The sequence below is a fragment of the Pelodiscus sinensis genome, chromosome 32 (genome assembly GCF_052426305.1).
Source record: "Pelodiscus sinensis isolate ZL-2025 chromosome 32, ASM5242630v1, whole genome shotgun sequence".
NCBI classification, from domain to species: Eukaryota; Metazoa; Chordata; order Testudines; family Trionychidae; genus Pelodiscus; species Pelodiscus sinensis.
In genome coordinates this window covers 5,533,380-5,546,335 of record NC_143083.1, presented here as the reverse complement: position 1 = coordinate 5,546,335, position 12,956 = coordinate 5,533,380, and the positions used below count along the sequence as shown (strand labels likewise).

Here is a 12,956-nt window from a genome sequence, read left to right as displayed (position 1 = left end):
GACTTTCTTATGGAAAACAGTCGAATTCCAGACACATCCTGTTCTCCTGGGACAACCAAGCCCTGACTTTACTTTAAGTTACAATAAGAGGAAGCTGTATACCAAATAGGACCACCACATCTGTTATCATTTAGGAGGAGTTCTTGAACAAATGGATTCTGACAGTGATATGCACACATCTCTCTCTCTATCTGGTCTGGTTGCTTGAGTCCTGTGCTTCAGTTTGTGGTCCAGTGTTTCTCCAGTTTGTGCCCATGCTGACTTAGGACTATATACATTTTCTACATTATCACTTAATCTTTATCTGGCCAGCCTATAGCACATCAATCCTTTGCAATTTATATAACTTGCCCATTATGCATACACAGTTACGCAACTTTTGCATTTTTCCTGTTGATTTCCTCATGTTGTCACCCATCCCTGTGTCTTCCCAGAAGGAGTGTGTGTATGTGGCTATTTGTCATTATATGTTGGTGTATCTCTTACTTACATCTTTCAACACAAGTTTATTTCAGCATTATCATTGTAAGCTGATTAGCAATTCTATAGAAAAGAAGAATTGGCTAAAACGTACTTACGCGAGCAAGGACTTGGCTGAAGTGTTACCTAGTTAACAAAGCTTTTAACTTTACCATTAACAATTCTTCATTTTATGTTTCAGAGCTGTAAGTCAGCATAGGTTGTTCTGAGCTACTCGTTATCTGTTCAAAAGGGGAGGCAGAGTTATGGGTCTGTATTGTCAGCATTTCTTGTCGTCTTTAAACAAGGGTTATTCATTCCAAGTCGAAGTTTGGTTTGTGAATCTTTATAGAGCAACTTCATTAGAACATGTCTCAGTGTGAAGGCCTTGATGTTTTGTTGCTTTTAATGAAGCCCTAACAAGATGTTTTGTGTTGTCAGGTGTATTGCGAGTATGGCATGGTGCGGGTTCTGTCTGAGAAAGGGAACAGTAAAGGAAAGGACTACTGTATCCTCTTCAATTCTCAGTGGGCTCACTTGCCGCATGACCTGGGAAAAGCTGTAAGTACATAAATCAAGCAATGAGAGGGATAGAGTTCAAAGACTCCCATACTTTAGGGAATCCCTTAGGCCTCACCTAGTTCTAGGAAGGCTGTCGATGAGTAGGATGTTCATTTGTTTTCAGGAATATTCTTTGCTTTTGTGTGTGTGCGCAATAAGCTCTAGCAAACTGATGATTTAGCCACCGTATACTTTTCCAAACACAAGTCATCATTTGAAGTTACCAGTCTTATAAAAGAACCTTCCTTTTACCACCAAAGCTCTTTAATAATGATGGAAATGGCTCTCACCCTGGCAAATTAGGTGTTTAGTTCTTGTATCTGCAAAGATAATGTTGTTTTTGAGAATTGAATATAAATAGATAGTTTAGACAAAGAGTTCTAGTGTCTCTTCAGTAGTTCTGCTAAGATGCAGTAAAATAAAAAATAGACAAGTCTTTTCAGGTTTTACTGCTTTATTCAGACCTGCAAGAAACTTGGGTCAGTTTCACAGTGCTCCCTGAGAAAAGCGATGAGCAAGACTTGACACAGAAGCATAGAAATGGAGACTGAAGGAGGAATAGATTAGCAGAAACTCCCTCTCCACCATCATAACTGCCAGGCATCTCTGGGTGGCAGAAAGAACAGAGGCTCTAAAGTGTATTGTACACCTGCTACTCTGATGTGGAATATGGAGACACTGTGTGGGATTCCAGGACAACAAGAAGCCTGGTAAAGAAGCAGGAAGAATTGGAAGTCCTGGCACAATCAGGAAACCAGGTGTGATTAGAATTACAGACACTTGGTGGGGCAACTCACATAATTAGTGCACTGTCGTGAAAGGATATAAACTGTTCAAGAAGGACAGGTCAGGGAGAAAAGGTGGAGGAGTTGCACTGCATATCCGAGAGCAGTATAACTGCTCAGGACTCCAGTGTGAAACTGGAGAAAAGCCTGTTCAGAGACTCTGTGTCAAGATTAAAGGCAGAGCAACAAGGATGATGCCATGCTGGGCATCTGCTGTTGACCTCAATCAGGCTTCTTTAAAACACAGCCTTCTCTCCTGGGCTCCTTTTCCCCCCTCATATTAGCCTCCCAGGGGATCCTGCCCATCAATTTCCTGAGAGTTTCAAAGTCTGCTTTTCTGAAGTCCACAGTCTGTATTCTGCTGCTATCCTTCTTTCCTTTTGTAAGGATCCTGAACTCAAACACAAGAGCAGGAGGATAATGTAGATGAAGCTTTCCTGACAGATTTGTGCATGTCCAGTTTTGATGTGATTTTAATTTAAATGTTGTATTTTACTACAATTTAAATGCAGATATTTGTTGCTGTTTCTTAGATCTTGGAATTGTGTGTGGTGATGAGAGGGGCAGCATTGTTTGTTTGATTTTTGTAAATGGCAGTTTTTGCTTAATATAAAGAAATTAAGAGTGATATTTTTTCCCCTAAGAGTCCATGTATATCATAGTCTCATTTTTTGGTTTTGCAGCTATCCATTCTTGGTTTTTAACTACTGTTTCTTTCTCTCCAGGCCCTTTTGCAGCTTCAGAATCAAACAGCATCTGTCTTGTGTTCTCCTTCTGATGTACCAGATGGAGGGTTCCATAACAGAATCCCTATGGTGATGCGGAAGAACTGCACCTTTTATGAGAAAGTCAGGCTTGCTCAGATCAATGGAGCTCGGGGTTTGCTGATAGTCAGTAAAGAGAAACTGGTGAGTCCATTCCTAGTTCTTGTCTTCAGTACTGATGTAACTCTGATATTGTTCATGATTATTTATAAGCCTTTATTTTTTTTAATCTTCATTCCTGAGAAGCAGCATTGTCTCAGTGCTTTCTAGAGTTGCTATTTTTTTGTTTACTTGAGTTTGGATTTTCTGATCTGGAGTGTTTCTTCCTAGAATTAAGGTCTCTCTGTGGGCATGTGATGACTCAGCTTGCAGTGTTTTGGTTTTATGAGGGGCTATGAAGCTACATATAAAGTTACTCATGTTTGGACACCTGGCTTAGCCAACAGAAACATATATGTTCGTTGCTGATAGTGTCTGAATAATTGCTATTTTGTGAGTAATTTTGTTACTTTTTTCTGTTTGTGGCATTAATAATTATTCATTAAGCCAGAGGTTTTACTCACACATGTAGTGGTGGTTCCCAATGGGACGTATGCATATACATGCCCCTGGGTAAAGTCTGTTATTAAACACTTTGTTAAAACAATGAAGCTGGCTCCTTGGACGTCAAGAAAATCTTAGTTCTTGTGTTGTAACTTAGTATTCAAAAAGACTAATTCTTGTATGGCTTGTATTTGGTGGACTCTTGAGTGTCAATGCCAGAAATACATGTCTGTCAGACTCCTACCAGACGTGGGGGGGGGATGTTGCATAAACATTGGCTGTTGCTTTTTTCTGGTGTGTCCATTAGTGGCAGACAGCTACGTGGGTGCAGACCTTTTGGAGTGTGACAGTTTGTTAAGGGCGCCTGACATCTTTTTTTAGTCAGTAAAAACAGATCCATTTCATATTAGATATGATTAAAGAAAGGCATCGCAGTGTGGACACGAATGGAAGATAATTATCCTTGTTCACCAGAAAGCTAAATCAAATTTGACTCTGCCAGGCCTTATCTCTTGGCGCCTTTTGGTGAAATGCTGATACACATCCTTATTGTTCAAAGCAATATGTCAGACTGAGTGCTGGGTCTTAAAACTTCCTGATTAAAAAGCCATTTTGAAAATATATTTTGCATTTCTAGTCAAATAAACATTTATTATTTTCAGAGTTCTTTGGGAGACATAGCTGTTTTGAACTTGTCCAAGTGAATCTAATAATGAAGGGATAATCTGCTCTGAGGGTATGTCTACACTACAGCACTAATTCAAACTAACTTAATTCGAATTAGTTAATTCGAACTAAGCTAATTCGAACTAGTGTATCTAGACCTAAAAACTAGTTCGAATTAGCGTTTTGCTAATTCGAACTAGCATGTCCACATTGAGTGGACCCTGAACCGAGGTTAAGGATGGCCAGAAGCAGTGCTGGCAGGGCATCAGATTAGGACTTAGAGCGTGGAGCTGCTGTCTCAGGCTAGCCGAGGGCTGTGCTTAAAGGGACCCGGCCCCCACCCCGGACAGACCGTTCTCAAGGGTTCCCCGCTCGCTTGTCTAACTCGATGAGGGACAGCAAAGCAGTCCTGACTTGGAGTGCCCTGAATGCCCACACTCGGAACATTACAGCACTCGGCCATCATCCCGGCTGCACTTGCCGCAGGCTGCCATCCGGGGGGTGGGGGGGGGTGTCAATTGGGGGGCTGCAGGAGAGCTTCCACCCCGAGGAGCCCGCAGAGCCACCCCAGTCTTCCCCATCAGGGGCTCGTACCCCATTCCTCCCTCACCTCCTTCCACTTACCTCTCCCTAGTCCCCCTTCCTGATGTACAAAATAAAGGACATGTGTGTTCAAAAATAGAAACTAGGCGTTAGTCCTCATAGAATGAGGTTTACCTAGTTCGAATTAAGCGCTCCGCTAGTTCGAATTAAGTTCGAACTAGCGGTTTGTATGTGTAGCGCCTATCAAAGTTAATTCGAACTAACGTCTGTTAGTTCGAATTAACTTTGTAGTGTTGACATACCCTAATAGATTTGGGAAGCAGGGAAGGGTTGAGGTGCTATTGTAAGATTAATAATGTTAGTCTTAGCTGGACAGTTATTTGCATGTCTCTCTAAGGGATCTTTTCTCTTCTGGTAAATGTATTGCGATCTGGAGGTCAGGGTCTACCCATCTTTTGCACTTAAAAGATCACATGATCCTCAATTGTATTATTCTATTTACCATGAGGAAAAGATTGAGTAATGTGTTTCTCCTGCCTGTGCAGAATGGGTGTTGGTTTGAGATGCTGGTGTCACCTACAGGCCACTAGTCAGATTCACATTATTATGGGTAGTAAAGCGGCCTCAGGTAACTTCTATGTTAGGCATTTATTTTCTGCATAACCCTCCTTCTGTTATCATCCCAAATGTTGATACAGAAAAAGCTGTGTTATCTGGGCCTGTAACAGCCAGCAAGCTGTATAGATCAGTGTTTCTAACCTTTGTGGAAAGTCCAGTTAGCAGTCCAGTTGGCATGGGGCTGGCAGACTCCCTACCTGGCTCTGCATGGCTCCCTGGAAGCAGCAGCCTGTCCCTGCTGGACATGAGGGCTTCAGGGTACAGAGCTGGGAGTTAGGGCACAGGAGGGTTTCAGGGTCCCTCATCTAGAGGGTGCTCACCTTGAGCAGCTCCCCCCCATGTGGTAACTGGTCCTGGCGGCCTCTAGGCAGAGGCACGGTAGGCAGCTCTGTATGCTGCCCCTGCCCCACTCTGCCCTGAGCATTGGCTCTGTAGTTCTTATTGGTTGGGAATCGTGGCAAACGGGAACTGCGGGGGCAGTGACTGCGGGTGGGGACAGCGCACAGAGCTGCCTTTGTACCTTCTGATTGTGGAGAGCCCCTTGAGGTGAGTGCCACCCAGGCCCGGATTCAACACCCTGTCCCGCATCCCAACTAGGGATGTAAAATCCCGATGAATTCGTTAACCGGTTAAACAGGTGACTGGGGCTGCCCAGCCTCTGCCATTTAACCTGTAATTGGTGTTTACTGGTTAACCATTTACAGGCAGTTCCCGGGTTACGTACAAGATAGGGACTGTAGGTTTGTTCTTAAGTTGAATCTGTATGCAAGTCGGAACTGGTGTCCAGATTCAGCCGCTGCTGAAACTGACCAGCAGCTGACTACAGGAAGTCCGAGGCAGAGTTGCTCTGCCCCAGGCTTCCTGGAATCAGCTGCTGATCAGTTTCAACAGGCTGAATCTGGACGCCAGTTCCAACTTACATACAGATTCAACTTAAGAACCTCAGGCGTCCCCAAGTCAGCTGCTGCTGAAACTGATCAGCGGCTGATTCCAGGAAGGCTTCCTGTAGTCAGCACTGGTCAGTTTCAGCAGCGGCTGACTTGGGGACGCCTGGGGCAAAGCAGCTGGGGTGCTGCTGGGTTGCTCCAGTAGCGCCCAGAGCAGCGCTGCGGAACCAACCGGCAGCGCTGCGGAACCAACCGGCAGCGCTGCGGAACCAACCGGCAGCGCCCCAGCTGCTCTACCACAGGCGTCCGGAGAAAAGCCTGGTCTGCTGGGGGGGGGGGGCACTAGCTGCGCCTCCCCCCCCCCAGCAGACCAGGGAGACGGGGAGCAAAGACTTGGAGGACGCCGGCAGCGGGACAGCCGCGGCGCGTCTGGGCTGTCCCGCTGCCCGTGTGCTCCGCGGCTTTGCTCAGCGTCTCCCTCCCCCCAGCAGACCAGGGAGACGCGGAGCAGCTTTTCTCACCCCGGAGGACGCGGGTGGCAGGACCGCAGTGCATCTGGGCGTCCCGCCGCTCCCGTCCTCCGGGGCAAGAAAAACCCCGTTCGTAACTGCACATCTGACATAAGTCGGATCCACATAACTCGGGGACTGCCTGTACATCCTTAGCTCCAGCCTCCGGTCCTGAGCCTCTTCCTGCACCCAGGCTCCCTCCCATAGCCCATGCCCCACATCCTGCTCTTATGCTCCAGCCCTGCACCCGAACTCCCTCCCTCTTAATTTACTGCCATTTTCTACTTACTGGCATCCCCATTCCCCAACATGCTGGGTAAAAAAGCTTTTTCTGTCTAGTTCCTTTCAAGAACTCCTCCGATGATTAGAAATGATTATCTCTGCTAAATACAGCCAGCTCTACAAAGACCTCTGTTCTGACTTTCAGGGTCCCCCTAAAGGTAACTGGAGTCAGTATGAAGAGATTGACATTCCCGTGGCTCTGCTTAGCTACACGGACATGTTAGACATTGGAAAGGTAAGCCCTAGGTCAAACACTTTCGCTTACGCCATCGGGAATGTGGCATGCCTCAGTGGTATGTTTGCAGTACATTTTACAAGCTTTTTATGGTGGGTCCTTTTCTCAGTGCGTGAATGGTTCCTGGAAAGCAGTACACTTATTTTTTTCTGTCGTAAGTATCCACACAGAGATTTATGCTGCATCTTCAGTATGAAATCCAACTGGCACTGCGATTTAGAGATGGTGAGATTTAGAACACCTTGCTGCTTGACACACATACCGGGAATAAGTAAAACCGGCTCCTTGTTCTCAAATATTTGTAGTAAGGTTTTGAGTTAATAGGCTTGTCTGCATGGGGGATTTAGCTCATGTTAGTCGAGTTACTCTGCTGTGAAAATACACGCAATGTGATTCATGAGTATGCCCCCACTTGCATTTATTGCAAACTCTGACCTCCTCTCTCTAAGTTTGATGCAAGTTGAGTTAGAGTGCTCAGTTCATGTGCACACAATGCTGCTGCACACTACTTTGCCAATGCTCCAACTGCTAAATCACGCTGTTTTGTGGGCTTCTGCTGAGTGTTGCAGGCATCTGTGTGTTTACTGTATGCCCTCCACTGCTCTGGGATCAAGTTGACTGGATGTCCTCTCCTCCTAACTAAAACTCGGCACATGGCAGGATTGGTCCATTTTCTCCTTAATTCCTGTATATTGGCTCTGCAGCAATATCAATCCAGCAACCTTTACGACATGCCTGAAGGAGTTGCTTCAGATCCTAGATCAGCTTACCATCTGGGGAGAAGCCCTGGGGGGGCAGCCACTGAAATAAAGACGTGTTTGTGGATAGCGCTAGTCAGAGGTCCACAAGTGCTTGCTGTTGGATTGCTGACCAGTGCCAGAGTCAACAGCGCAAGAGGACTTATGCTAAAGCCGAGGGTGTTAGGAAGCAGACTGGCCATGGAAATGTAACTTCTCCATTTTTTTTTGAGGAGCTGAACAGGACTGAGAGTAGCTACGTCACTACGGAATCCAAGGAAGTTGTGGACTCTGAGTTCCCCTTTTCCATGGATACGTGACACGAGTCATTAAAGGAGAATGAAGAGGGCAGTGAAGAGCTTTCCATGGAAAGCCAGAATCTCTTCAGGGTAAACATCTAGGAAGCCATCCTGGTTCTCTGCAGTAAACCCAGCCCAGGACTCAGGAAGCAGGGCCTCTCGGGCACCTCGGCCTTTCCAATTTAGTATTTCACTATGCTATGCTAACTTCTATTCTTCTTTGGACGGTGTCTCTGTGAGTGATCCAGTTGAGCTGCATGTGCACCTCTGGATCACTTCATTGCCAGCTTTGCGCCAGCATGGTCCATTTGGCCCATGTCTACCCTCTAAGCCTCTTCATGCCCGACATCAAACCACCCTCGGTTCCTTCCCAACACCTTGGCTGGAGATGGAGCCTTAGTGTGTCCATCTTGAGCATGCCTCAGCCTTTCTGTTTTCCCTTAGCGATAAGATGTTCAGTGTAGTGGTGGCTAGTTATCAGTTTAGTTACTATAGATAATATGGAGGTTGGTTGTTCTCCTCCTGCTTTTTCCTCTGGAAAACTTGCTTTTCTAGCAGGGTGTGTCTGGCTCATCAGATTTGAAACACTGCCTCCGTTGAGAGGCTATTTCTGTAAACAGCAGCCACCCTATGTGCAACCATTGCTTGGGGGTAACCCACGTCTCCCAGAAGTGCAACATCTGCTTGGCCCTCCAGTCTAGGACAAGGAAGATCAAGCAAAGACTGTTAATGTAATACAAGCTGTGGCCAAACCAGGTCAGGACACATCCCTGTATATCCCCAGACAGACCCTCATGGAAGGCTTTGGAGTCTTCTGTGAAGACTCCCCCAAAGAGGAGGGAGGAGACTCACACCAAAGAGCCTGCTCCAAAAAGGATCAGGTCCTGGACCAAGCCTGTGGTCTTGGAGCTTACTATTGAGGCCAAGCACTCCTCCACTAGTTGAGTTGGGCTGTGACATGCTTACCACGCTCCAAGGAAAACCATGGCTCTACTGGTACCCTCCATCAGCAAAGAGAGCAACTGTAGGGCACGTCAGTTTTGGCTGAGCCACCAGTACCTATGTGTCTGGTGCAGCTGTCAGTATCAGTGTTCCCCCTCGGTTTCCCAATCCACGAATAGAGTGAGTAGTCATGTGCACTTGTGTGCCACCGCGGCACCTGCCAGTTACCAGCAAAAATCCTAGTTATATAATATAATATGGAAATATACCTATCTCACAGAACTGGAAGGGACCTCAAGTTAAATCCCCTGCCTTCACAGCAGGACCAAGTACCATCCCTGACAGATTTTTTGTTCCCTAAATGGCCCCCTCAAAGATTGAACTCACAGCCCTGGGCTTAGTAGGTCAATGCTCAAACCGCTGAGCTATCCCTCCCCCTATTAATAAGATATAGTTAATGTTATCATATATATAGTAGCCAGTGTCTGAGAGTCTGTAACACTGAAATGCTGGCTGTTCCCTCTGGACGGCGCTGTTGCCTGAAATGCTGGCTGTTCCCTCTGGGAAGCCCGTGCTGCATGGGACCTATGGGGTCCAAACAGCCGCTTGCACCGCTTACTCCCCTGTGGCAGCCTGGCTGAGTGGGGCAGAAGTCAGCCTAGCACCACGGCGGGAGGCGGTGACATGCGGCGTGACAGTGGCTCCAGGCCCCGCCCTCTGGCAATGAACGTCACCGCCCTGCCCCCTTTCGCCTCCCACCATGGTGTTCGGCTGACTTTTGCACCGCTCAGCCAGGCCGCTGCATGGGAGCAAGTGGCACACGTGACCGTTTGGGCTTCGCACTCCCCATGCAGCATGGAGAGTGCGGAGCCCAAACGGCTGTTTGGGCTCCGCAGTCCCCCGAGAGAGGCAGGAGGTAGAGGAGACCTGAGAGAGGGAGAGGGAGACGGAGAGGGAGACACACACACACACACACACACACTCAGGAGAGAAGACCAACGTGGAGGAGAGACCTAAAAATCCCGTCTTATGACGGGCTATTTCACTAGTAAAAGAAGAATATACTTAAAATAAGGGATAATTAACAAGGTGCACAATTTCAAAGGTTTGTTTAATGTGAAATCAAATACAAATAAATACTGCAAAATGTTCAGTAGCCATTTGGTATCTTATCTGTATCTGTTCCTTTGAGGCATAAAACAAAATTTGTTCATTTTCTTGACACAGAAACCAAATATTTAATTATTAGTATTGATGCATGAAGTGAAGAAATTTTTATACTTTATGCTTAAAATTAAATGTCTCTTAGCTTGACACACATGGAAAATAACTTTAGTATCTTCTATATTTGCAAAAAAAGTATATGTATAGTCCATTTTGTTATGTTTTGTGAAACATAAAATTAAACATTTTGTTTTGACACAAGAATTTACTTTTTTTTTTATTTAGGAGACCACTAATCACTGTTACTGGAATGAGGTCCTAAGCACTAGTCACTTGCTGCTAGTTATAAGTCACACGCTAATGTGAATAGTAAAAATAAGTAATAAAGTCATGCAGATAGCGAATGTAATTGACACAGCACTGAAAATACAAAGGGAAGAGAAACATCAAGTGGCTGATGGCTGTTACGGATATTTTAAAATGAATATTTCTGTGAAAGTGCAATAACACCCTCCAGGTTTCACATTATAATTTCTGTGTTTCCCCAACTCAAACACAGTAGGAGCTAGGATGCTCATTCTGTTTTACAAGTGCTGGCCTTAAGCAAATAGAGCACATTAACACATGGCTACGGAGTTTTCACACAGACAAACTCTTCCTTCTACAAAACAGCTAGCACCAAGTGGACATTACAGGATGGAAAATACAAAGTCAGTGGGAGTACTAAAAGCAAGAACTATACCAGATAGCAAAGATTATGTTCAGTATCTCTCCCCAAACACTGGAGCTGTCAACATCAATATGAAGTATGAGTGCAGAAACTTTCACCCTCCGAGATCACTAGACATTATCTTATTGGCTTTAAAGAAATAATTGATTCTGATGAGGCTGCAACACTAAGCAGTTTGTAATGTTCATGTTTCCTTTGCAGAGTTTTGGCGAATCGGTGAAGGTGGCAATGTATGCGCCAAATGAACCTGTTCTTGACTATAACATGGTGATTATCTTCGTAATGGCTGTGGGCACGGTTGCAATTGGAGGCTATTGGGCAGGAAGCAGAGATGTGAAAAAGTAAGTAGAGCAAATGGAGGGCCCTGCTGGCCATGTATGGGCCAAAGAATTTGATTCTGAGAAGGCCAAGGCGTGTGGGGGTGCCTGTGAATCTGGAATGAAGTGACAGTTCTAGAAGCAATGACCTTTGGAGGTGCTGCTAAAGAACTTGCACTTCTGTGTTTTGGTACCTTAATAGACAAAGAAAAAACTTGGAGCAGGTTTTTAAAATGTTAAAGAAGAAACCAGTGGCAATATTAGCCTTCCTACCTGAGCCTCTGTGAAGGCTCCTTTAGGCTTTTATTGGTGTTTTTTTGTTCATACAAAATATGTTACATGACTCTTGTTTTCTTTCTAGTATAATTTCATTTAGGGAGGGATTTATTTATCCACTCAGTGATCATTTTAGTGCAAGAAATATAACAATATTTTAATCAAATGTTGACTAAAATGTGAATGTTTTACAGTATCTGTTGAGCAGCTTCATGTTTTAAAATATTAAATACTTGAAGACTTTGCCTTTGCTCCTTTACAGCTGGGTATAGGGGGTGCAGTAGTCAGAATGGGGGATTGAAGAGGGGCTCAGAGCAGGGGGTGGGTGTACAGCTGTCAGGGCAGGGGGTTGGGGTGAGAGGAAGCTCAAGGAAGAGTATGGGGGCTGGTTTCTTAGGGCGCTGGGGACTGCACACCCTGCCTGCTGGCTTCTCCTCAGAGCTGGCCCAGGGAGAAAGGTGTGCACCTCACTCAACACAGGGCTTGTCCTTTGACAAGGTGTGTAAGCTTCCCTGGCCCTAACAGCTTTTCCCTGGGGCTGGGGTGGGCAGAGGGAGCCATTTAGGCCGGCCCAGGAGCACTCCCCTCGCCCTGGAATGGCATGGCACACTCCAGGTGTGGCTTCTAAGGGAGGTGTCGGGAAGCCCGCAGGGACCTGGGGAGAGGGATTTAAGACAGAGGCGCCACTTACCTGGGTCGGTGGCCAGCAAAAAGTTGAGCCTTGGTCCCAGCTGGCTGCTGCCTTCCTTGTGCTGCCACCCACTCCTGCTGCTCCTGGTGGTCGCTCTGTAGTATAGCTGTCCATCCAGTCAGACCTCTCCCTTTCCATGTTATGGAAAACTATAGAATTCCAGGCACATCCTATTGTCCTGACACAACCAAACCCTGACCTTGCTTTAAGTAACGATAAGAGGAAGCTGCCTAGAAAATTTAGTGGTCCTGGCATGCTTACCAGTTAGGAGGGGTTCTTGAACAAATAGACTCACAGATAGGCACAGATCTCTAAAATAAATATATATATGACTTCATTTTTTAAACACTGTTCATTGAGACCCATTGCTGAAATTGTAACGGTTAGTTTAGCTATCACCTGACTTGTTGAGGACTTTATCCACATTAGTACAGGCGCCCCCGACTTGGGACACGATTGGTTCCTGGGGAAGCGTCAGGGGTTTCGTACTCGAACCCTCATTTATGATAGGCGCCGTGCGGGCCGAAGACATAAGTCGGGGGCTTTCGGCCCCTTCCGCACTTACAACCATTTTTGTAAGCTCAGGGAGTCATAACTTGGGTGGTCGGAAGTCGGGCGTTTCCTGTAACGACTTATTCCATGATAGCTTTTCTGATTTCTCTTCATTAGTAGTAGTAGATTGGAACTAATACTAATGATAAAATCGAGACAGATTTTTATACATGGTACATTATCCATTAGGCGCACATGTATTCTAAGCCTTGATACTGCATAGGTAGAGCCATTGGTGGCGCTCTGTTGACTTCAGTAGGAATCCATGAAGGCACGGGTTTTGCCCTGTTCTCATCCTCTTCCTGCCATGGTCCCCTTCCTGTGCTGTGCCCCATCAAGGATTAGAGGCCTTGTCTGTTCACGGCAGGATCTGATTATCGACATGCTGCTCTCTTT

The 12,956-nt window shown here is 45.9% G+C and overlaps 1 protein-coding gene across 2 annotated transcripts in view; it reads left to right on the top strand.

Annotated features, from left to right (window-relative positions):
* SPPL2B (signal peptide peptidase like 2B) overlaps positions 1-12,956 on the top strand; it is a 46,108-nt gene that overhangs the window by 8,337 nt on the left and 24,815 nt on the right. For both annotated transcript variants that reach the window (XM_075903153.2, XM_075903154.2), the window contains exons 2-5: positions 901-1,020; positions 2,531-2,713; positions 6,763-6,852; positions 10,926-11,065. In XM_075903153.2, coding sequence (XP_075759268.1) covers positions 901-1,020; positions 2,531-2,713; positions 6,763-6,852; positions 10,926-11,065 — 533 coding nt within the window. The remainder of the gene's footprint in view (positions 1-900; positions 1,021-2,530; positions 2,714-6,762; positions 6,853-10,925; positions 11,066-12,956) is intronic.